General features: G+C 33.0%; 1 protein-coding gene across 1 annotated transcript; it reads right to left on the minus strand.

Moving 5' to 3' along the window:
* Positions 1–18,779: 18,779 nt before the first annotated feature.
* Positions 18,780–21,452, minus strand: LOC110037226 (protein phosphatase 2C 37-like). The gene is made up of 4 exons (XM_020741819.1): positions 20,177–21,452; positions 19,760–20,086; positions 19,565–19,670; positions 18,780–19,468 (listed from the first exon to the last, which is right to left on the minus strand). Exons 1-4 carry the CDS (start codon positions 20,696–20,698, stop codon positions 19,164–19,166), a joined length of 1,260 nt encoding a protein of 419 aa, XP_020597478.1. The 5' UTR covers positions 20,699–21,452; the 3' UTR covers positions 18,780–19,163.
* Positions 21,453–23,340: the final 1,888 nt, after the last annotated feature.

The following is a 23,340-nucleotide window of genomic DNA, read 5'->3' on the forward strand; positions in this document are numbered from 1 at the left end:
AAATGTTTTAAGTCATTTTTTTCGTCGCGACACATCATGCACCGATTCTAGCACATTATGTGCCAACTCTTTGGAATGTGGCGCATCATGCGCCAGTTCTAAAAAACTCAAATTTTTGACTTCGTTTAAAAAAAATTTAAAATTCTTCTATAAAATTAGGTAAATAAAGTTATTTTAAAATATTTCCTCAATTTCAAATTTATCAAATACACATACTCTATAAAAACATAAATATAAATATATGTAAAATATTTCACACAAAAATTTAAAAGCAAAATAAACAACGATTAGTATCGGTTGCCTCCAACAAAAAGCTTGGTATAATGTTGTCAGCTCAACATTCCCAGTCTTTATTATGGGCGACCCAACATTATAATTTCTTTAAAACCTGATCTTTGACCATCAAATTATGGTTTCAATCTATGCTCATTTACTTTAAATATCCTTTTAGTTATAGGATCTTCTATATTAACAGCTCCATAAGGATAGACTTTTACAACTCTGAGTGACCCTTTCCACCTAGATTTCAGTTTTCTAGAAAATAATTTCAATCTTGTATTGTATAATAAAACTTCTTATCCATGTTCAAATTATTTTTTTATTATCTTCCGATCGTGCCATTCTTTCAATTTTTATATTATAAATCCTAACAATATCGTAAGATTCATTTTTAAGTTCTTCAAGCTCATTTAATTGCAATAATATTTTCTCACCAGCTTCTTTCAAATTGAAATTGAATTCCCAACAAGCTTTATGTTCCAATTATACTGGCAAGTGACAAGTCTTCCCAAAAATAAATCTACAAGGGGACATACCTATAAGTGTCTTATAAGCTATCTTGTATGCCCATAATGTCGTATCTAATCTAGCAGACCAATTTATTTTATTAGGATTTACACTTTTTTCCAAATATCTCTTAATTTCATGATTAGATACTTCTGCTAAACCACTAGTCTTGCGATGATAAGCAGTTGTAATTTTATGCATTATATTCTATTCTTTTACCAATCTTGCAATTATTGCATTTCTAAAATGAGATCCTCCATCGATAAAGGTATTTCATTTTTTTTTAATATTACCTACTCTCTAACACCAATCACATGTTTAAAAACATTTTTAAACACTTCGAGTATCACATCAAGCTAAAACAATTGCTTCAATCCATTTTGAAACATAATCCACTGCAATCAATATATATATATATATATATATATGTCCTCCAAATTCAGAATCAATACATTTTTGGATAATTTCTTAAATTTCTTTGTAAGGCATAAATCATCTCATTACTAAATCTTTGGATTGTTTATAGATATGGTGGTCATCCAAAAAATAAGACTTTGCATCATGAATGAATTCTTTTTCTTGTTGTTTTTTTAATCCATATGGTAAGATACCACTAATAATATAATTTATAATATCAGCATACCAAGGTATTTCCCATCCTTCTATAGCATAAAGTTGTTTATCATAAATAATATCACAAATTTCTTTTTCTATGTCAAGTATTTCTTCTTATTCTAGCCTAGAAAGATGACTAACAATTTGATTATCAGTCCCTTTCCTATTGACTACTCCAAAATCAAACTCTTGCATCAGAAGTACCTATCTAATTAATCTTGGTTTCACATCCTTCTTTTGCATCAAATATTTAATAGTCGAATGGTCAGTATGCATAATACATTTAGCTCCAATCAGATATGATCTAAACTTATCAAAAGCATACACAATGGATAATAACTCTTTTTCAGTGGTGGTGTAGTTAATCTGAGCATCATTAAGAGTCTTACTAGCATAGTATATAACTTTAAAAATCTTATCATATCTCTACCCTAATACAACTCTAATTGCATAATCAGTAACATCACACATTAATTCAAAAGGCCTCTCCCAGTCAAGTGAAACAATTAAAGGAGAAGGATGTTTTTTATATCAGTGATCAATTTTTCCGAGCAGTGATCAATTTTTCCTTTAAAGTTTCAAAGGCTTTAAGGCAATCTTAGTTGAAATGAAATTTTATATCTTTTTTCAGAAGTTGGCATAAAGGTTTAATAATTTTCTAAAAATCTTTAATATATTGCATGTAAAATCCAACATGTTCTAAAAGCTCCTAACTCCTCTTACATTAGTAGGCAGAGGTAAGTTTGATCTAACTTGAATTTTTATAGGATCTACTTCCATACAATTTTCTGAAATTTTATGCTTAAGCACAATTCCTCCTGCAATCATAAATTGATATTTTCCTCAGTTTAATACGAGATTAGTCTTTTCACATCGTTCAAGAAATTTATTTAAATGATTTAGACATATTTCAAATGAAGTTCCAAACACAGAAAATTTCAAATGAAGTTCCATTTCAAATGAAGTTCCAAACACAGAAAAACTGTTTATAGACACTTTAATCCTTTTTTCAAATAAATCACTGAAAATTGACTTCATACATCTTTGAAATTTTGCAGGTGCATTACATAATCTAAAGGGCATTCGCTGAAAAGCAAAAGTTCTATAAGGACTAGTAAATGTTGTTTTCTCCTAATCCTCTGGAACAATAAATATTTGATGATAACTGGTATATCCACCTAGAAAATAAAAATATCTGTGCCCAGCCAGCCTATCCAACATATGGTCCAAAAAGGGTAATGGTCCAAAAAGGGTAAAGGGAAATGATCCTTCCTGGTGGCAAACTTTAATTTTCTATAGTCTATGCAGATTCATCATCGAGTGACTTATCTTATTGGTATTAATTCATTATTCTCATTTGTCACTACAATCACTCCTCCTTTCTTTGAAATACAGCAAATTGGACTCGCTTAAGAACTACCTGAAATAGGAAATATTATTCCAACATCTAACCATTTTAAAATTTCCTTCTTAACAACTTCTTTCATTATTGGATTTTATCTCCTTTGAGGATCAACTCTTTTTTCATGTTGATCTTCTAAAAAAATTCTATGCATACAAATTGAAGAACTAATTCCTTTAATATCAGCTAATGTCCATCCAAAGGCTTTCTTATATCTTTTCAAAGTTTCCAATAACTATTATTTTTGTTGATCAGTTAATTTTGAGGATACTATAGCATGTAATGTAGATAAATCTCCTAAAAATGCATACTTCTAATGTGTAGGAAGTGTTTTCAGTTCTAGTTTAGGAGGTTTCTCAATAGATGAAATCAAATTCTTATTAATTTTTGTAAGATCTAACATTTCAAATTTTTGTTGAACATAATCGAAATCTTATTTACTCACTTTCATAAATTCATCTTAAATTTTATCCTCATTTTGATATTCCTCATATTCCTTTTCAAATTCCCTTTCAAATGTCTTTTTGAAATATTAATGGCTTAGATATTCATTAATATCCATTCTGAACCATTCAATCTCTTACTCTTTTGCAGGGTATCTCATTGATTTTTCAATATTAAATGTATCCTCTTGATCACTAACTCTTATAGTTAGTTCTCTATAGTTAGTTCTCCTTTTTGCACATCTATTAAAGCTCTTCTAGTGGCAAGGAATGGTTTTACTAAAATGATGGGAATTTCTTTATCTTCCTCCATACATAATACAATAAAGTCAACAGGAAAGATAAATTTATCAACTTTTACCAAAACATCTTCTATAACTCTTTCAGGATAGGTAATCAAATGATCAGTTAACTGAATAGTTATAGTTGTAGGTGAAATATCTCCTAAACCCAACCTTCTAAAAATTGATAAAGACATAAAATTAATAATAGCTCCTAAATCACATAAAGCTTTTCCAAAAAATCTTTTGCGAATAACACAATGAATTGTAAAACTTCCAGAATATTTAAGTTTTTTAGGAAGCTTTTTCTAAATTATAGTGTTACAGTCTTCAGTGAGTGCAACTTTTTCATTTTCTACAAACTTCTTTTTCTTATTAAGTATATCCTTCATGAACTTAACATAACTTGGCATTTGTTCTAAAGCTTCAACAAATGGAATATTTATCATTAATTTCCTCAATATTTCTAAAAATTTTAAAAATTGGTTATCTCTATTTTTCTGCTTCAATTTTTATGGAAATGGAGGTGGTGGTCTTTTGATAGTGACTTTCATTGGTTTAATAGGACATTCCGACTCAAAATGAAAATTTTCACCATATTTTTCATTTTTCACCTCATCTTTTTAATCTTCAACTTCTACTTCTTTTTAAACTCTGTTTTCGAATTACTTTCCATTTCTCAGTTGAATAGCCTTAATTTGCTCTTTGTTCTGATCTTTAGGATTTACTTCAACATTATTAGGCAACATTCTTGGAGGACTATTGCTATGTGCGATAGCAATACATCCCAATTGATTTACCATGATTCTAATTGTAGCTCCTTGACGTTGTAATTGACTGTTCATTTATAATATTAATTCTTCCATTGACAAGTTTTTCTCCTTACTCTTCAAATTATTAAAACCTGGAGTGTAATAAGGTTTATAAGTTGGATTTCTTTGATTGTTGGAGTTATCCAATGGGTTCGCAGTATTGTTTCTCAATTGTGGATTTGCAGCATTGAATTATTGTTACTCCAACGAAAATTTGGATGATTCTTCCAATTGAGATAATTTTTGAAGAGTTATTGGAGGCACCTCTTAGAAAACTGACATTATGCTTTATTTAGAGCAAAAATTGCTCAGAAAAAGATGTAATTAGAGGGGGCTAGAAGGTAATTTAGTTTACTTGAGTGTTCTATTGTTTAGTGTGGTGAGTCAGTGCGGTTTTTTCTTAAGAGTTGTTAAGAGAGGGAGAGAAGTGAGAGATTTCTTCTTCCATACATCTTTAAAGAGAAAATCAAGAGTCTTGTAAAGAGAGAAAGAGTTCAAGAGAGGCTACAAGGGATTTGCTTTGAGAAAGAGTTAAAGATAAGTGTATGTTTTTTTATTATTATTGTGTAAAATTTCCTTTATTTATCAAATTCATATTTTGTTGTATCTTTCTCATGAGGTCTGAGTAGTTTTCTTTGACTTTCTCCCTACTCTGAGATATGGTGAATGAAGATATAATTTTGATGTGTCAATTTAAAAATTTAAAATAAATTGTGATGATTTTTCCACTCTATTCTTAATTTACTTTTTGATCTGGCCAATTGAAATATTAAAATATGTTGTAAAACATATGATTTGATAAATGAAGTATGAGTTTTGCAACAAAGTGAGAATCACATTCAATTCTATGAAGGACTGTTTCGTTCATGGAATTGGGTGCAAATAAATAGAGAAATATTATTATTGAGCGAAGAATTGGAGATTTTAGGGTGACAGACTAAAATCCCCAATTTGGTCTTAGTGTTTAAGAACTAAAGCGAGAGTTAGCCTTCAGGAGAAGGGAAGTGGGTGCTCTAAAGTGATATTCATTATCTTCCTAGCCTAACTACAAATTTAGAGACTAAACATAAGATTAGCCAACGATTCTCAATAACACTTGACTCAGGGTAGCTAAGGGTAGAGAATTAAAATTTCTCCTATTTGTCACAATACAAATTCAAACCATTTATCACTCTTATTTAACCAAAAACTCATTGTAGTGGGAAAAATGCTTTCTCATGTTTGGTAACTTCATCACAGAAACATAGTTTGATAGTTATAGTTTAACTTTACTTTACAGTCTTGCTAATAGTTGATAATTTAGTTTTGATAGCAGCTTAAACATTTGAAATTAGTATAGTAAACTTTTTTTATTATTGTCAAATTCTTAATTTAAATTATAATCTCAAATTTAAACCTTCCTCATGGGTTCGATAATTGGGGCTTAAACAGAAAGTCATGTATTACTTGATAACGATATGTATACTTGCGTAGAATCCCAACATAAATTGCTTCAATTTCTTATTAATAAATAATAAACCAATTTTTTGGCATCGCAGCAAAGCGTAGTCAGCTTTATTAATTTTACACAACTATAATTTTTGGGATCAATTTTTTGGCTACATTGCCGGGGAAGGTAACGGTAAATTAAATAGATTTGGTAAATTAAGAAATTTAGCAATAAATATATAAAAAAATTAAAAATCATTAAAAATAATTTAAAAATTAAAAATCATTTACAAAATCATAAAAAAATCATTTAAGAGTATTTTTAAGAAATTTTTCTTTGCTTATTATATTTTTTTATGCATAGTAATTTATGTGTAGTATTGGATCTAAAGGTTTAATACCATAAGATTCATAATTAGAACATACTATTAGAAAAGTTTAAAAACAACAAAAAGAAATTAGAAATTTAAACGAAATGGCGCATAACTTAAATAATCAAATAAATGAAAATTTACAAAGACCTTTACAAGATTATGTTAATCCTACAACAGATGAACTTCACTTAACTATTCAAAATCCTGATGTTGCTACTAATTCATTTGAGCTTAAACCTGTTATTACCCAAATAGTACAAAATAATCATTTTGGAGGAACACCTACTGAAGATCCTAACTTACATCTTGCTAGTTTTCTTGAAATATGTGCCACTTTTAAATATGATGGAGTGTCTAATGATGATGTCAGGCTCAGACTTTCTCCTTTTTCATTAAGGAATAAAACTAAAGCTTGGTTAAATTCATTAACACCTAGATCTATCAGAACTTGGGGAGAGGAGAACTATCACAAAAATTTTTGGCTAAATATTTTCCATCCTTGAAAATTGCTAAGCTTAGAAATGATATTACATCTTTTCGTCAGTTCGAAGGGGAATCGATATATGAAGCTTGGGAAAGATTTAAATATATATTTAGGAGATGTCCACACAAAGCTTTACTAGATTGGTTAATAATTCAAACTTTTTACAATGGATTAGTAGGATCACTTATATCTATTATGGATGCTGCTACAGGTGGATCTTTAATGTCAAAACTTTTTGATAAGAAATATTCTTTAATAAAAGAAATGACTACTAACAATTTTCAATGTCCATCTGAACGGGTAAATCTAAAGATAGTAGCTAGTAATCATGATTCTGATGCAATGTCTATTTTAACATCTCAAATTGTTGTTATATTAAAAAAGATTGATCAAATTGGAGTGAACTATTCTCAAATACCACCAATGTTAGAGGAAAATTCCCTAGGACAGATAATTGATAATCAATCATTTTATGAAACTTTGAATGTTACAAATAATCGAAATAATAATCCCTCTTCTAATTATTATAATCCTGGATGGAAAAATCACCCTAATTTTATTTGGAATAATTATAACAATTCGGTCAATCCCTCAGGAAATTCAAATAACCAAGGGAATCCTAACTATAAACCTTATTATCCTCTTGGATTTAACAATAACTCACAAGTTAAGGAGGAGAAGTTGACTATGGAAGAAGTAATGTTGAACATGGGAAATCAAATACAAAATCAAGGGGCTATAATTAGGAATAATGAAAATCAATTGGTACATATTGCGACTGCACTTAGTAACATACCTTTGAGAATTCTTTTGAGTACTGTTGAAGTTAATTGAAAAGAGCAAAATAAGGATCAAATTAAAGTTATTCAATTATGAAGTGGAAAAGAAGTGGAAACAAGAATCTAAAGAGAAACTGAAGTTGAGGAGGAGAAGGTAGAGATTGAAAATGAAAATGATGAAACTAAACCAATACAAATTTCCTTAAAAAAATTGCTACCTATGTTTCCTCAAAGATTGAAACAGAAGAATCAAGATAAACAATTTACAAAATTTTTTGGAAATCCTTAAAAACTTAACGATAAATATTCTTTTCACTGAAGTTGTTGAAGAAATGCCAAGTTATGTGAAATTTATGAATGATATACTAAGCAAGAAAAAGAATTTTGTAGATCATGAGATCATTGCACTTAGTGAAGAGTGTAGCACTATTATTCAGAAAAAGCTTCCTGAAAAGTCAAAAGATCCTGGTAGTTTTACTATACCTTGTGCTATTGGTGAAAAGTTTTTTAGAAAAGCCTTATGTTATCTAGGAGATAGTATTAACCTAATGCCTCTATCAATTTTTAAGCATTTAGATTTAGAAGAGATTTCCCCTACTACTGTAACTCTTCAGTTAGTTGATCGATCAATAACTTATCTTAAAGGAGTTATAGAAGATGTATTAGTGAAAGTGGATAAATTTATTTTTCTTGTATACTTTATTGTATTTGATATGGAGGAAGATAAAGAGATTCCTATAATTTTGGGGAGACCATTTCCTGCAACAGGGAGAGCTGTGATAGATGTGCAAAAAGGAGAATTAATAATGAGAGTCAATGATCAAGAAGTAACATTTAATATAGCAAAAGCTATGAAATATCCTGCAATAGAAAAAGATATTGAATGTTTTAGAATGGAAGTTACTGATGATCTAAGTAAAGAGCAATTTAAGGGAATGTTAGAAGAAAATTTAAGGCAAGAAAAGTATTTTGAGAATGAGAATGAAATAAAAGAAGAGAATTTAGATTATGTTCAGGATAAATTTGAAACTTTAGACCTTTTAGAAAATGATAATAAAAATCTTATTCCTTCAAGTATTAAACCACCTGAACTTGAACTGAAAGTATTACCTGCCCATTTAAAATATGTGTTTTTAGGAGATTCATCTACATTGTCTATTATTATATCTTCTGATTTAACTGAAATGCATGGACAAAAATTAGTAGAAATGTTGAAAAGATATAAAAATGCCTTTAGATGAACTTTAGCAGATATTAAAGGAATCAGTCCTTCAATTTGTATGCACGTAATTCTATTAGATGAACAATATGAACTTAAAGCTGATCCTCAGAGGAGATTAAACCCAATAATAAAAGAAGTTGTTAAAAAATAAATCTTAAAGTAGTTAGATGCTGGAATTATATACTCTATTTCAGACAGTGCTTGGGTAAGTCGGATTCACTGTGTTCCAAAGAATGGAGCGGTGATAGTTGAAGTAAATGAGAAAAAGGAATTAATTCCAATAAGACAAGTTACTGGTTAAAAAATTTGTATAGACTATAGAATATTAAACATGGCAACCAGGAAAGACAATTGTCCTTTACCCTTTCTAAACCAAATGTTGGATAGATTGGCTGGAAAAAATACTACTATTTTCTAGACGGATATACTGGTATCACCAAATTTTGATTGCTCCTGAGGATCAAGACAAAATTTACAAGCCTTTATGGAACATTTGCTTTTTGTAAAATGCCTTTTGGACTATGTAACACACCTGCAACATTTCAAAGATATATGATGTCATTTTTTCTGTATTCAAAACTTCATTTGAATTATGTTTAAAAAATTTAGAAAAAGTACTGGAATTATGTGAAAAAATAAATTGAAAAAATGTCAATTTATGGTTGCAGGAAGAATTTACTTGAGCATAAAATTTCTGAAAATGTCCTGGAACTAGATCCAGCAAAAATTCAAGTTATTGAGAAATTACCGCCTCCTACTACGGTTGAGAGGTAAGAAGTTTTCTAGGACATGCTGGTTTCTATAGGAGTTAGACAAAAGATTTTTAAAAAATTACTAAGCAATTATGCCAGCTTTTAGAAAAGAATATGAAATTTCATTTTAATGAGGAATGCATAAAAGTATTTGAACCATTGAAAGAAAAATTAATCACTGCTTCTATAATAGTTCCATCCGATTGGGAGAAACCATTTGAAATAAGGTGTGATGCTAGTGATCATGCTATTGGAGTTGTTTTAGGGCAAAGGTATAAAAAGGTTTTTAAAGTAATATATTATGCTAGTAAAACTCTAAATGATGCTCAAATTAATTAAACCACTACTGAAAGAGAGTTATTAACTATTGTTTATGCCTTTGATAAGTTTAGACCTTACTTAATTGGAGCCAAATGTATAGTGCATACAGATCATTTTACTATCAAATATTTGATGCAAAAGAAGGATGTTAAACCAAGATTAATTAGATGGATACTTCTGCTGCAAGGGTTCGATTTTGTGGTAGTAGATAAAAAGGGAAATGTTAATCAAATAACTGATTATTGGTCTAGACTAGAACAAGAAATATTAACTAAATTTGTAAATGAAATTTTGGAAACATTCCCTGAAGAACAATTGTATAATATTGATATAAAAGATATACCGTGGTATGTCGATGTAGTAAATTATATTGTGAGTGATATTCTACCGCCAGATATTAAGAATCAATAATTAAGGAAATTTATTTATGATTTAAAATTCTATTTTTGACATGACCCGTATTTATATAAACAGTGTAAAGATTTAATCATTAAAAATTGTGTGTCTTACGAAGAAACTAAACAAATAATTAAACGATGTCATGATTCTGAATTTGGATGATATTTTGGAACTAGTATAACTGCACATAAAATTTTGCAAGCTGGATTTTATTGGCCTGGTCTTTTTAGAGATGCTAATGAATATGTTAAAACATGCAATCGAAGTCAGCGAGTAGGAAATATTCTAGAAGAAATGAAATGTCTCTAAATTACACCTTGGAAGTTGAAATTTTTGAAATGTGAGGATTAGATTTTATGGGACCATTTATGCCTTCATTTGAAAATTTATATATATTGCAAGCTATTGATTATATATCCAAATGGATTGAAGCTATCGTTGTACCTAAATGTGTTGCATGGAGTGTTTCTAAATTTTTAAATAAAAACATTTTTACAAGATATGGAATGCCAAGAGTGATTATTACGGATGGAAGATCCCATTTTACGAATGAGAGGATTGCGAAATTGGTTATAAAATATATTATTATGCATAGATTCTCTACTGCTTATGATCCCCAACTAGCATCCTAGCAGAAATATCAAATCGCGAAATAAAAAAAAAATTAGACAAAGTTGTAAATCCTTATAAATTGGATTGGTATGCCAAATTAAATACTGCACTATGGGCATATGGAACTACCTATAAGACTCCTATTGGAATGTCTCCATATAGACTTAGTTTTGGTAAAATATGTCACTTACCAGTAGAATTGGAACATAAAGCATTTTCGACTATTAAGGAATTTAATTTTAATTTAAAGAATGCTAGTGAGAAAAGATTGTTGCAACTCAATGAGCTTGAGGAGATTAGAAACGAAACATATGATAATGCAAAAATCTATAAAGATAAAATGAAAATATAGCATGATCAGAAAATTATAAAAAATAAATTTGAACCTAGACAAGAGGTTATATTAAATAATACTAGATTGAGACTATTTCCAAGAAAACTAAAATCTAAATGGTTAAGACCATTGAATGTGATTAAAGTTTATCATGATGAAACTGTAGTTATTAAAGATCCTAAAATTGGAAAGATATTTAAAGTTAATGGACATCAATTGAAACAATATTATGAGGGGCACATGACACCATTTAAATAAATTTTATTGTTGATTCATCAGGATTAAACATTGGTGCGTTGGGCTGATGACATTAAACTAAACGCTTTTGGGAGGAAACCCATATATATATATATATATATCTTAGTATTTTGTTTAATTATTTTTCTTTGTATTAGAAAATAATAAGACCTTAGAATCCGACACAATCTTATATATCATAAATCAAGATAAATTTTGGTATTTGATGAAACTTTGGAAATGAATTGAACCAAAAAACGAAACAGTCCCAACTTTGGCATTGGCGTCGACGGTGCCAGCAAGGGCACCGTCGGTGCCCTTTTATAGAAGCCATGGCATCGAAGACGCCATCAGGGGTGCTGACAGTGCCTAGTGCAATTTGGCAGTTCAGGAAAAATTTGGCTGACTTTGGCAGGATTTCATATCAAAATAACTTCCTAGGGGTCTTTTTAAAGGCATGAAAATTTTTTTGGATGACTAGAAACTTTTAGATTTTGAAATCCATGGCTTCCAATTTCAGAAACACTTCAAGGTATGGAGTTTTCAATAGAGTTTTTATGGAGTTTTCAATAGAAGAAAGTTCATCAATTTTGACGCGCAGAGAGTATACGATAAAGTTATCACTAAGAAGAGACTTATCAAGGAGATAGGCTTTGTCAATCATGGATTGAGTAATCCAAGTTCTCAGATCGAGAAAATCATAGTACATAGAAGTTGGGAAGTTCTAAACTACACTACCGCTACAGTAGTTGTTCCAGTGGTAAAAGAATTTTACTCTAACCTACATGGAATTAACCAAGGAGTTTTCTTTGTTCGAGGTAAGGGTGTACCATTTACTCCGTCTCAAATTAACGATATGTTTATGATACAAAGTGTGTTGATCTGTCATCATTTGAACTTTATACCAACGAAGGATATGTTGTCTGATGTATACCAATTTCTGACAGATGAAAATGATAATTGAGAAATCAGAGACGAGGGGTATGTTTGTTTCTCCGCTTCACTACTTAATCTGATATCTAAACAAAGGCATTTCTTCATATCTACAAAACTACTCCCTACAATGAAAATTAGTAGAGTTACAAAAGAAAGTACAATTTTAAACTATTGCATTCAAATGGGAAATCTCATTAATGTGGGATCAATTATTTTCAAACCTATTTTTGGTATTATTATGAATGGGCCTATATATTGACTTGGGCATCCTTCTACAATCTTCTTACTTTGCAGTCAATCTCAAGTGCCATATGAAAGTTGGGAGAAAGTATTATTACCCTAGGAACCATGGATCCTATTGATGAAAACTATATTGGGAATGGAAATGAAGCAATGGATATTATCTTGGATCATTCATCACAGGCTTCAACACTTTTAATGCCATATAGAGTTGGAAGTTCAATAGTTTTGGAGAAGAAAATGAAGAAAATAGAAAGAGAACTTCAGAGTATCATGAATGCAATAAGAAATCTTAATTCCCTTTTTAATCACTTAGAATGGAGGATGCAAGAAAACTTTGATCATGTGGAAATAATTAAAGCAGGTTTGGTGCAGATGTTCAAGAAGAATGAATGGATAGATGAAAATTCGATTGATCAATTCCCGTACCGACCCTTCTACAATTTGTGCGTCCATTACTAGTCTATGGGAGATATTAGAGGAGGAGAAAGTACTGAAGATGAAGAGGAGTAATAGAAGAAGTTGGACTCTCTTCTGTTTAAAATTTATCATGTTTTTAGTGTAATTGTGTTGGATTTGCATAAAACTTTAAGTGATTGTGTTAAATTTTCTTTGCTTTAAACTCATAAAACTTTCATTGTATGTTTAGTTTAGTTTTCAGCGTTCTATGGTTGTGGCTTGATCCCGACGCTGAATTAGAGTGTGATTTGCTTTATGTTTGTGTGAGTGTGATTGAAAATCTATGTTTGTAAAAGTTTGGCATTTCATTTGTGGACTATTTAAGGATGAATACTATTGTTTAAAAAGACTAAATTGACGTTGGAGTGAATTGGAATTGACGTTGGAGTGATTGACGTTGGAGTGAATTGGAAACAACTAAAATTTCAAAAAGGCGAAAAATTGAAATTTTTTGCACTGGCGCCGACGGCGCCCGAGACCCGAAAGTTTCCTAATCCCTTAAAATTTAATGATTTACACAGTAAAAACATTATTTTTACCCTTTAGATCACCTTCAACCTTCGATTTATACCCCTAGGGCTTGTTAGCTCTTGGATTTGAGGCGATTAGAACACAAACAAAGTTTGAATTTCTGGCACAGTACCAATTTAAACCATTTATCTCTCTCATTTAACCAAAAACTCATTGTATTGAGAAAGATACTTTCTCATATTTGATAATTTCATCACAGAAACATAGTTTGGTAATTATAGTTTAAATTTACTTTACAGTCTTGCTAGTAGTTGATAATTTAGTTTGATAATTTACTTAAACATTTGAAATTAGTATAGTAGACCTTCTTTATTATTGTGAAATTCCTAATTTAAATTACCATCTCGAATTTAAACCTTCCCCCATGTGAAATTCCTAATTTAAATTACCATCTCGAAAGGATCGATATTTGGTAGGATCGATATTTGGGGCTTAAACAGAAAGTCCTGTATTACTTGATAACTATACGTATATTTGAATAGAATCCCAATATAAATTGCTTAAATTTCTTATTAACAAATTACAAACCAAGTTTTTGGCATCGCTGCAAAGCAAAGTCATCTTCATTAATTTTCCACGACTATAATTTTCGGGATCAGCTGTAAATTGGGGATTTTTATTTCAGCATTGTTAGTTGCTTTAATTTAATGTTTATTTTTTTAATTTACTTTTCCTAGCAAACCCTTTGATATATTATGTTTCATTTAACGCTTTAAAGCTTATGTTTGTTAATTAGTACCTACAATATGTCAGAGCCAATTTTCATATTCATAATCCTCTTTAGGTTTGTTTTATTTTTATGCATTTACTATTTATTTTCACCTACAAATTTATGTACTACATGTTTTACTTATTATTTAAAAACTTAAATTTGGGGGAAAGAAAAATTTCTTTAAAAGAAGTAAACTAAATTTTATTTATCCTCAATTCACTATATTTTAAAATTAATTTCATATAGCGTTGGATATTAGAGTTTAACTTTAAATAACTATTTTTTTGTAAAAAAATATATTAAATTTAAGAAAAGATCTTTGATATTGAAGGTCAATTCTAGAGTTAAAATATTTAGTATGAAAGAATAAGACTATGCTTTTTCTATTTAAAGTAAAGAAAATTATATTTTTGAAGTATTTAGAGTTTCATATAAAAACTTTATGAAAAATATTAGAGTTATGAAAAATAAAACTAATGTTAGAGTTTCATATAAAAAGAAAAGAATAAAACTTTATGAAAAATATTCAAAGCTAATATGAGTTTATAAAGTGAAGGAATGCAAGAAATTTTAACCTTAAGAAGAGGATAGTGAAGTTCAAAATTATGAAATGCTATCAAGATATAGTAATCCTCACATGAAATATAAGAGAAAAGAAAAAATTGAAAATGATCCTAAAGAAAAAAAATAAAGAGAAAAGAAGAAAAGAGAAGAAAAGAAAAATAAAAAAAAATGTGAGGAGAAGCTTGAGGAGATGCCTATTCAAAAATTGGTTTCTCTTGAATCAACTTGAGGAAAAAGGCTTTATTTTATTTTCTAAACTTGTATCTGAGTATTAATATCCTTACTAATAAAATTTTCATGAAATTATTTTTCATGTGGATATTATAAGTATCTTTGATTTGATAAGTTACAATTCTTCTTGAAATGAATAGAGATTCAGAAATCTTAGGCTTGATTATTAGGTGCTGCAATACTTAAAATTTTAACCTAAGTTGTTAAAATTTTTTCTTAAGTTATATTGTTATATTTATTAAACCAAATTATTGAAGTTTATAAATTAATTTCTGTCATAAGTCATATTTTTATGTAGTAAAAGAATCTCATGAGGACAAGTAACATTTAAGTTTGAGGGATTTTGATACACCAAAATAATGCATAATTTTTTATATACATTTGAAGCTTAATTTTGATGATATTACACTTTAAAAATGGGTACTTTCAAGTTTTATTGCAGATATAACGATTGTAGGTAATTTGAGCAAAAAGGAGCAAAAAGGATGAAATTTGGAGTCAAAGCGAAGCATTTCAACATCTTAGCACCAGAGGCACCTGATCTAGCACTAGAGGTGCCATTTTCAAGAGAGCTGGCACAAGAGGTACCATTTTATAGAGAAGCAATGCCAGAAGCACCAGAATTGGCGTTAGAGGCTCCAGAAACCTGAACAACATGGACTTCAGTAAGCTGGCGCCAGAAATGGAGCTAAAAGCACGAGAGATGAATTAAGACAAAGTAAGGTGATTATGACAATTTTTGCGCTATTTTTGAAGGCTCAAATCAATTCAAACACCCCATGAAGTGATTTAATGCATTTAGACACTTTGGAAAGGCTCTTGAATGAAGGGGCTTGTCTTTTGGTGTGAAGAGGTGTGCCTTTTGGAAAAAAAGGAGGGAATTTTGAATTTTCTTGAAATAAACGCTGAACCTGATTAAAAAAGAGAGGAGTCTAGATAATAAAGTGGAGCGAGAGGTTTGAAGAAAAGAACTTGGTGTGAGAGAGAAGTCTTGGGAGAAGAGAGGATTTTTATAGAGTTGTGAGAGGAGAGGGAAAGTGAGAGATTTCTTCTTCATTACTTTTCTAAGAGAGAATTGAGTCTGATTGTAAAGAGAGAAAGTGCTTAAAGGGAATTTCAAGGGAATTGCTTGAGAAGGAGTATTAGATAAGTTGTGTTCTTTCCTTTCTTTGTTATGTAAACGTGTTTTTATATATAAAATCTATGTTTTGCCGTATCATTCTCATGAATCATGAGTAGTCTTCTTTATCCCTTTCTCTATAATGAAATATGGTTTTGTGAAGAATTAATTTTGTTATATAAGGTTTTAAATATCAATAAATTGTGATGATTCAAATTATGATCTTTATTATGATCTTTATTATGATCTTTATTTACTTTTCGATCTGTTCAATTGAAATGTTAAAATTTGTTGAGAAACATAAAATCTGAAAGAGCTATGTTTTCTGCAATAAGGTAAAAGTCATATTCAATTTCATGGGTGAGAAAGTAGTTCATGGGATTGCATGCAAATAAATCGAGAAATATATTTTGATGGGTGCATAATTGGAAATAAATAAGGAAATATACTTTGATGGGTGTATAATTGGAGATTTTAAGGTAACATATTAAAATCCACAATTTAGTCCAATTGCTTAGAAACTAAAGCAAGATTGTTAGCCCTCAGGGGAGGGAGAAGTGAGAGCTTTGGAGTGGCAGCCAATATTTTCTCAACCTAACCACAGATTTAGGGACCAAGCTTTGGATTAGTCAATGTTCTTTATGCACTCTCAGAAGGTAAAGAATATGATTGCTCCTATTTGACACAAAACAATTTTATATGTATTTTAAATGAATTTAATTACTTCACAGTCCATAAACTCATTTTAAAGGGAAATGATGCATTCTTAAATATGAACTCTTTGTTACAAAACTTAGTTTAGACTTTATATGTTTACTTTTGAAGTTTAGCAATTAGTTTAGTTAACATAGTTCTTTTAATTGCGTTTCATTTAGCATACAATAAATTTGCTTTAGATTTGTTTAGTGTATCTAAGTTTTATAGATTGAATATTGTGTTTGACGTTATAACCATAAGAATTTCCAACTTCCTATGAGATTGATACTCAGAACTCCACTTGAGCCCTTTATTATATGAGTGATACGTATACTTGCATTATTATTACGGTTTGGCTGCTTAAAAATTTTAAAAAATAAAAAATATTTAGACTGAATTATTTATTATGGGATTGAAGTGCATATTTAGTCTTTGTGCTGACGTGTGTGTATTGTAATATTGAAAGATATTTGCAATGCTCCATAAAATTTATCGCATTAGTTATCTGACTGAGTTTCTTCCCGGTGTTATCGACACTTACCTCGCAATGTGGATAGCTTTGGCTCGGAATGGTCCATCAAACTCATCTTTTGCATGTGATTTCCCCTGTTGCCGAGTGTGTGCTATAGGGGCGATAAACTCTTTGGGCTTTCTAGCCGAATTAACACTTCAACTAATCTATAGAAGTGTTTGCACCGCTTCATATCATGGTCGTGGTGTTGTGGTCCTTGCAGAACTTATTGGTGTTCTGGAGGAAGGCTCTAGTTTTCATCGTCGGGCCCTATAGGAAGTATTCTTTGTCATGGATAACTTTCACCATTTCTGCCATCGAACCACTATTTGTGTCAGTCTCGGCATTTCTAGATCATCAGCTAGGAAATCATTCGATTGGCTGCATCTTTTTGTGTTTCGATTGGCCTCCCTATCCCTACGTGACGACCATCTTCTTTCACGTTTAAAGCGAGGACCATGCTTCTCCTTGACCATTATTTCATCGATTAACGGTCAAACATCTCACCTATTGAGACAGGCGGGTTCCCGTACTTTTTCGGTACTTTGGCCAATTCGATGAGTTTGATTGAGATTATAATTTTCACTAACCTAGTAAATACTTAAACAATTAGCTCTTATGCAAGAGCGGCCTTTGCATTCATCGCCTACAGATTCATACCTCGAGCATCTCCTTTCGGAATCGTATAACATATTCCAGCAAGCTCTCATTCGGTCCCTGCTTAATCTGCCACAAAGATTCCTGATTCTGGTGGGGTTTTTGGGCCTCAGTGAACTACACATTAAAAAACTTTATGAACTCTTCGAAGAAAGTAATAATCCCGATGGAGAGTCCGTTGAACCATCTAAGGGTTGAATCCCAAAATGCAGTGTAAAGTAGCTGATCTTTCAATGCGTTGGAAATTTTGAGAAGACATATACCCAACTCAATGAAAGCAGTATGAATGGCTGGATAGCTTCAACCCTGGTATTGCTCCGAAGATGGAACCTCAAACTTCTCGGGGGATTTTGTATTAATTATCAGTTAGAAACACATTCTTCAACTGGCAGAACACTTCTATTTACCCCTTTTACAATTTGTTCCTTGACATTTATCCAACACTATCTTGGTATTAAGATTCTTCCACCCTTTCAACTCCTTGAGCAAACTACTGACCTTGGGCTCGGGTGCTAGAGGATTAGATAGTGGGAGGGGCTACTCTCCCTTAAACACTACATAAGTCAACTATACAATCTAACCCACCATTCAATCTTAGATTTGCCGAATTTGTTATTGTATAAATTCTCTCACTAATTTTATATTAAAATTGGTTAAAATTCTCCAATGTCTACTATCTTTTTCGTGCCACACTGTTGTTGAATAAATGACTCCAAGTTCACAAATTCTTTGAAATAGAATTACAACAACATCAATAATAATAATAATAATAATAATAATAATAATAATAATAATAATAATAATAAAACATAAAATTTTGCTCAAGAAGGCAGCTCTGCAAGACCGTTCTCCCATGTAACTCGGCAACTCCGTTCTCTCGTCAGCCTCATGTCCTAAGTTTTCAATTGCTCGTAATCGCGCCATAACTATCATCTCGAAATGCCGTCAAGCTACAGCTAAAAAGATTCAAAGAAAGAAACCATATTCCATCCCAGTAACCTGTTCTAGTCATCAACATATAATAGCATCCACTGCATGAACAAGTGAAACTGTTTCTGCTTCATCTTTTGGTCTGCCATCCACGGACTTTCGTCAATATCAACTTTTACAATGATATATCCTACCCATACAAATTGGGAAAAAAAATACAATGAAAATGGCGAATTTACTCCTAAATTTGCCAGAATTTTCTTTCCCTTAACATAAAATTCACTCATCCTCTGTCTCAAAATTGCCTCCTGAGATCCACCACCACAACGCTTACGTTGTCGGCACTTTGACGCGCAAGCGCCAGCTTCGTGAGCAGCATCGCCGCATCCGCGCACGCCTTATCGGAGCTAGGACGGCTCGGGTCACCCACAGGCAGTCCGCTGCCTCGCAACACCATTCTTACGATCTGGCATGCTGTCTCGTTAGTCACCACGTCCCAAAGCCCGTCGCTCGCCAAGATCAGGCAGTCGTCCCCTTCTCCCCTCGTCGTCACTGTCACCTCCGGCTTCGATATCACGAAAGGCTTTAGATAGTTATCCCCTGTGATATAAATAAAAATAAAGTAAGCGCTTACACCACAGAGATCGCTATAAGCTTTCTTAATTAGATAGCAAGCAGCCGATCTCAATATTTCACCTATTGCTCGAGACATGGCGAGTACACCGAGAACCCTCGCGCCGTCCCAGTAGATCACGCGGCCGCCAGCATCCTCTATTCGTCGGAGCTCATCTGGACGATCGGGCTGCAGTTACACAAGAAAACGAACGGTTACTTGAACGGATTTAGGAGAAGAATCAATAGATCTTGGATTTTAGTGATTGAATCACTGACCTTGTGATCGTCAGAGAGGGAGACAGGAGAACCGTTGCGGCAGAGAACGGCACGAGAGTCGCCACAGTTAGCGACAATGATGTGCTCACCAGAGACTACGGCAACTACAGCAGTGGAGCCAACGTGATCGCATTTGGGAGTCTGGAACTCACATCGGCAGGCGGGTATCTCAGGCCCACGGCGCCTCGTAGCCGCTTCCGCGTCCATGCTAAAGAAGCTCGTCTCCATGAGACTCTGCCAGTCGAGACTTGTAGAAGGATTCGACTCGAGCCGATCCAACTCTTCCGCTACGATTTTGTGCATCCTCTCCTTGCAAGAAACGGCAACCTATAGATTGTAATAACCATTAGTCGATCATGCCATAGGGGGAAAAAAAGAAAAAGGGCAACGAAAACCTAGAGAAAAAGAGGAGCTAACATGAGAACATCCGTGACCATCATAAACACCAAAAAAATGATATCTTTCAGGAATCCTGTCGAAACGTTGGAGAAGATCAGGGTGGACGGAGAGGGTATCCTCCATGTCCCTACGCCGTCCACAAACCGACATCACACCGTACGTGGGACACTCGTTCAATAGAGCCACAGCAGCCTCTGTCGATGCAGATCGGGCCTCGTCTACGGATTCAAAACTGGGACAAATAGCTACTTCACCGGCCTCGGTTCCAGAATAAGCCCGGCTGTCGAGAACGCAGCAGGATTCATCCTCCTGAGTTTTAGATGCTACCTCCTTGATCGGCGTAGTTAATTCCATCTTCTGCCTTTTCCGATTACCTTCTGAGGATTGTGCCAGTGAATCAACACCTGCGACAAACTTAAATCGCTCAAATTCTATCCTCCGCCTCCTTGCAGTGCGAGAAACCGTCTCCCGGCTATCCGTTACAGTCACCGCTACAGCTGGCTCGCCTCGGCTAACTACTCCGCAGCATATCTCCGCCATTACCCGATCAAAATCTGGTAAGGGATCGGGTTCGAAATCGAGAGAGAAAGAGAGGAAACAAAATTATTTCCGCCGTTCATCGGCCACCGAATACATGAGTTAAACATTTTGCTGCTCAACTTTTTTTTCATCCAGAGATAGAACGGGCATCTGCCCGTCACCGTCACGGGCAGCGAACAAGCCCGACAAGCAGTTCCACGTCGTAGTCTCCGCCCGCTAAAATGCATCAAGACCGTTGGTTTTGGAAAGCTGTTTGTATCACCGAACGCCTGGAGCTTCTGGGAGGACGCGTGGTTGCGTCGTCAGTGGTGGCCTTTCGCGAAAAGCAGGGCCCCTACGACAATGACACCGGAAATTACTCCATTGAATAAAATTTTGTAGCCCTCGTGGGATGTTTCGATTGGAACAAGCGGCGTGTTTTTAACGATTTGATAGGAGGTTTGATAGTAAAGGTTTAGATGCGAAGCACGTGTCTATTTCCAGGAAGATATGGAGAACTTATATACGTTGAGCTGTGTGACGGCCGCAGAATATATCCCGCTTTACAGCAACGTGACACGTGGCATTTTGCTGGTGTGTCGTCCAGCTACGGCTTCTTTCTGAGGAAGACACGTCGGGCAGTTTGGTAAGCAGCTGTAACCAATGGGATTGAGCACCGCATATTACAATCAAATAAAATTTTTTTTACGAAAATTGAGGGATCAAATGCAATTGGATTAACGGTCTTGATTGTCGGACACGTATTTTTACGCGCGTCGTATTTGAATCGCAAGAAACACTTTCTCACTCTCTTTTATTATTATTATTATTATTTATTTATTTTTATTTCCTTTCTTGTATGAATACATATATGATGTTTATGGACACATGCCCAAAGCCTAGTTCAAATTTGACTCATCTTTACTTTGCTGGTTTGGCACAAAGCAGTCGTCGATTTGGTTGTTAAACGATTTGCCAAATGAATATATTCCAAGTTATTACGAATTTAAAGGGCTCTTCGTTTCACACTTTTCAAACGTACAAGAACTGGGAAAAGACTATGATACCTTGATCGACCTCAAGCTAGGAGAAAACAAGAGTTTAAGGGCCTACTTCGCTTACTTCCAGAATGACATGTTGGAAGTTAGAGACGTGAAACCTAATATAGCCAAACCGCTTTGAAATGAGGAGTCCACACAGTTCATGTATGACCTAAACCTATTTAACCGTACTACTTTTGCAAAGGTATTTGAGATGAAGAACGAGCAAATACTTGTCGAAGAAGACCTTTAGGGCTCCCCGAAAGGGTTCATCATAGTTGTCTAACCACCCATCAAAGAAGCGACATGAATAGGGTGTATTGCATAAGGCGAACAACAATTGTCCTTTACTGATCACCACAACTACAACAACTCCCGGCTTGGGATCAACGAGGAAATGACCGAGGGCAGCTTAAGCAAAAGAGGCGCTCGGACCAACGATCAGCCCAATATTACGAGCGATCACATTTTTACTAGGAAATGTAATGTTTGATATCTCTCAAAGTGTCAATGATTGAAATAGTTCAGACTATCCAAAATAAAGACTACTTCTAACCAGCCTTGCCGATAAAGGCGACCCCAGCCTTACGAGATCCGAAGGGACACTGCCAATATCACCGTGACCACGGCCATGACACTGAGGAATGCCATCACCTTTGAAATTATATTGAGGAACTCATCCGTGCCTAAAAGCTTAAAGAGTTTGTTGCGGTCTGCAAGCACACGTAGTGACAAAGTAAAGCTCCAATAGGATGATACACCAAAAAAATGTGTAATTTTATGTATATATTTTATGCATAAATTTAGTGATATTATACTTTAAAGATAAGTATTTCCATGTTTTGTTTTAGGTATATTGATTCTAGGCATTTGGAGCAGAAAGAAGGAAATTTGAAGTAAAAAATACGGATTTTCAAAATGCACTGTCGCCAGAGGCACCAAAATCAATATAAGAGGCGCCACAGACGTCAGAATCCAAAAGAAACATGGGAGTCTGGTTAATAGGCATCAAAGTCGGTTATGGATGGATTTTTGTCGATTTTTGACTATTTTAAAATGTTCTAGAAGGCTTCAAGTAACTTAAGTGCCCCATGGAGTGATCCAGTGCATCTAGACACTTTGGAAAGGCTCTTGAATGAAGAGATATGTCTCTTGAATGAAGAGATTTGTCTCTTTGAATGAAGTGGTGTGTCGCTTGGGAAAAGAAGGGATTTTGAATTTCTTTAAAAGAGAGGAGTTAGTGCTTATGGTGGTGTGCCTGGTTGTGAGTGTTGTCTTCTTTTATGTCATGTGTCATTTGTGTCTTCTCTCGTAGTGTGTTGTGAGTCACATAGTGTGTAGAAGAGTCTTGTATGTGGAGAGAATTTTCTTTAGCAGTTATAAGAGGAGAAGGAAGGTGAGAGATTTCTTCTTCATTACACTTCTGAGAGAGAATTCAGTTTGGTTTGTATAGAAAGAAAGTGCTTCAAAGGAACTTCAAGGGGGGTTTTCTTGAGGAGGAGTTAGAGATAAGTTGTGTTATTTTCTATCATTGTTTTGTAAACTTATTTTTATATATAAAATCCATGTTTTGTCATTCCTTTTACATGAATTCTGAGTAGTCCTTTTTATCCTTCTCTCTAC

Source organism: Phalaenopsis equestris, unplaced genomic scaffold (genome assembly GCF_001263595.1).
Source record: "Phalaenopsis equestris unplaced genomic scaffold, ASM126359v1 Scaffold217149, whole genome shotgun sequence".
Classification (NCBI taxonomy): domain Eukaryota; kingdom Viridiplantae; phylum Streptophyta; class Magnoliopsida; order Asparagales; family Orchidaceae; genus Phalaenopsis; species Phalaenopsis equestris.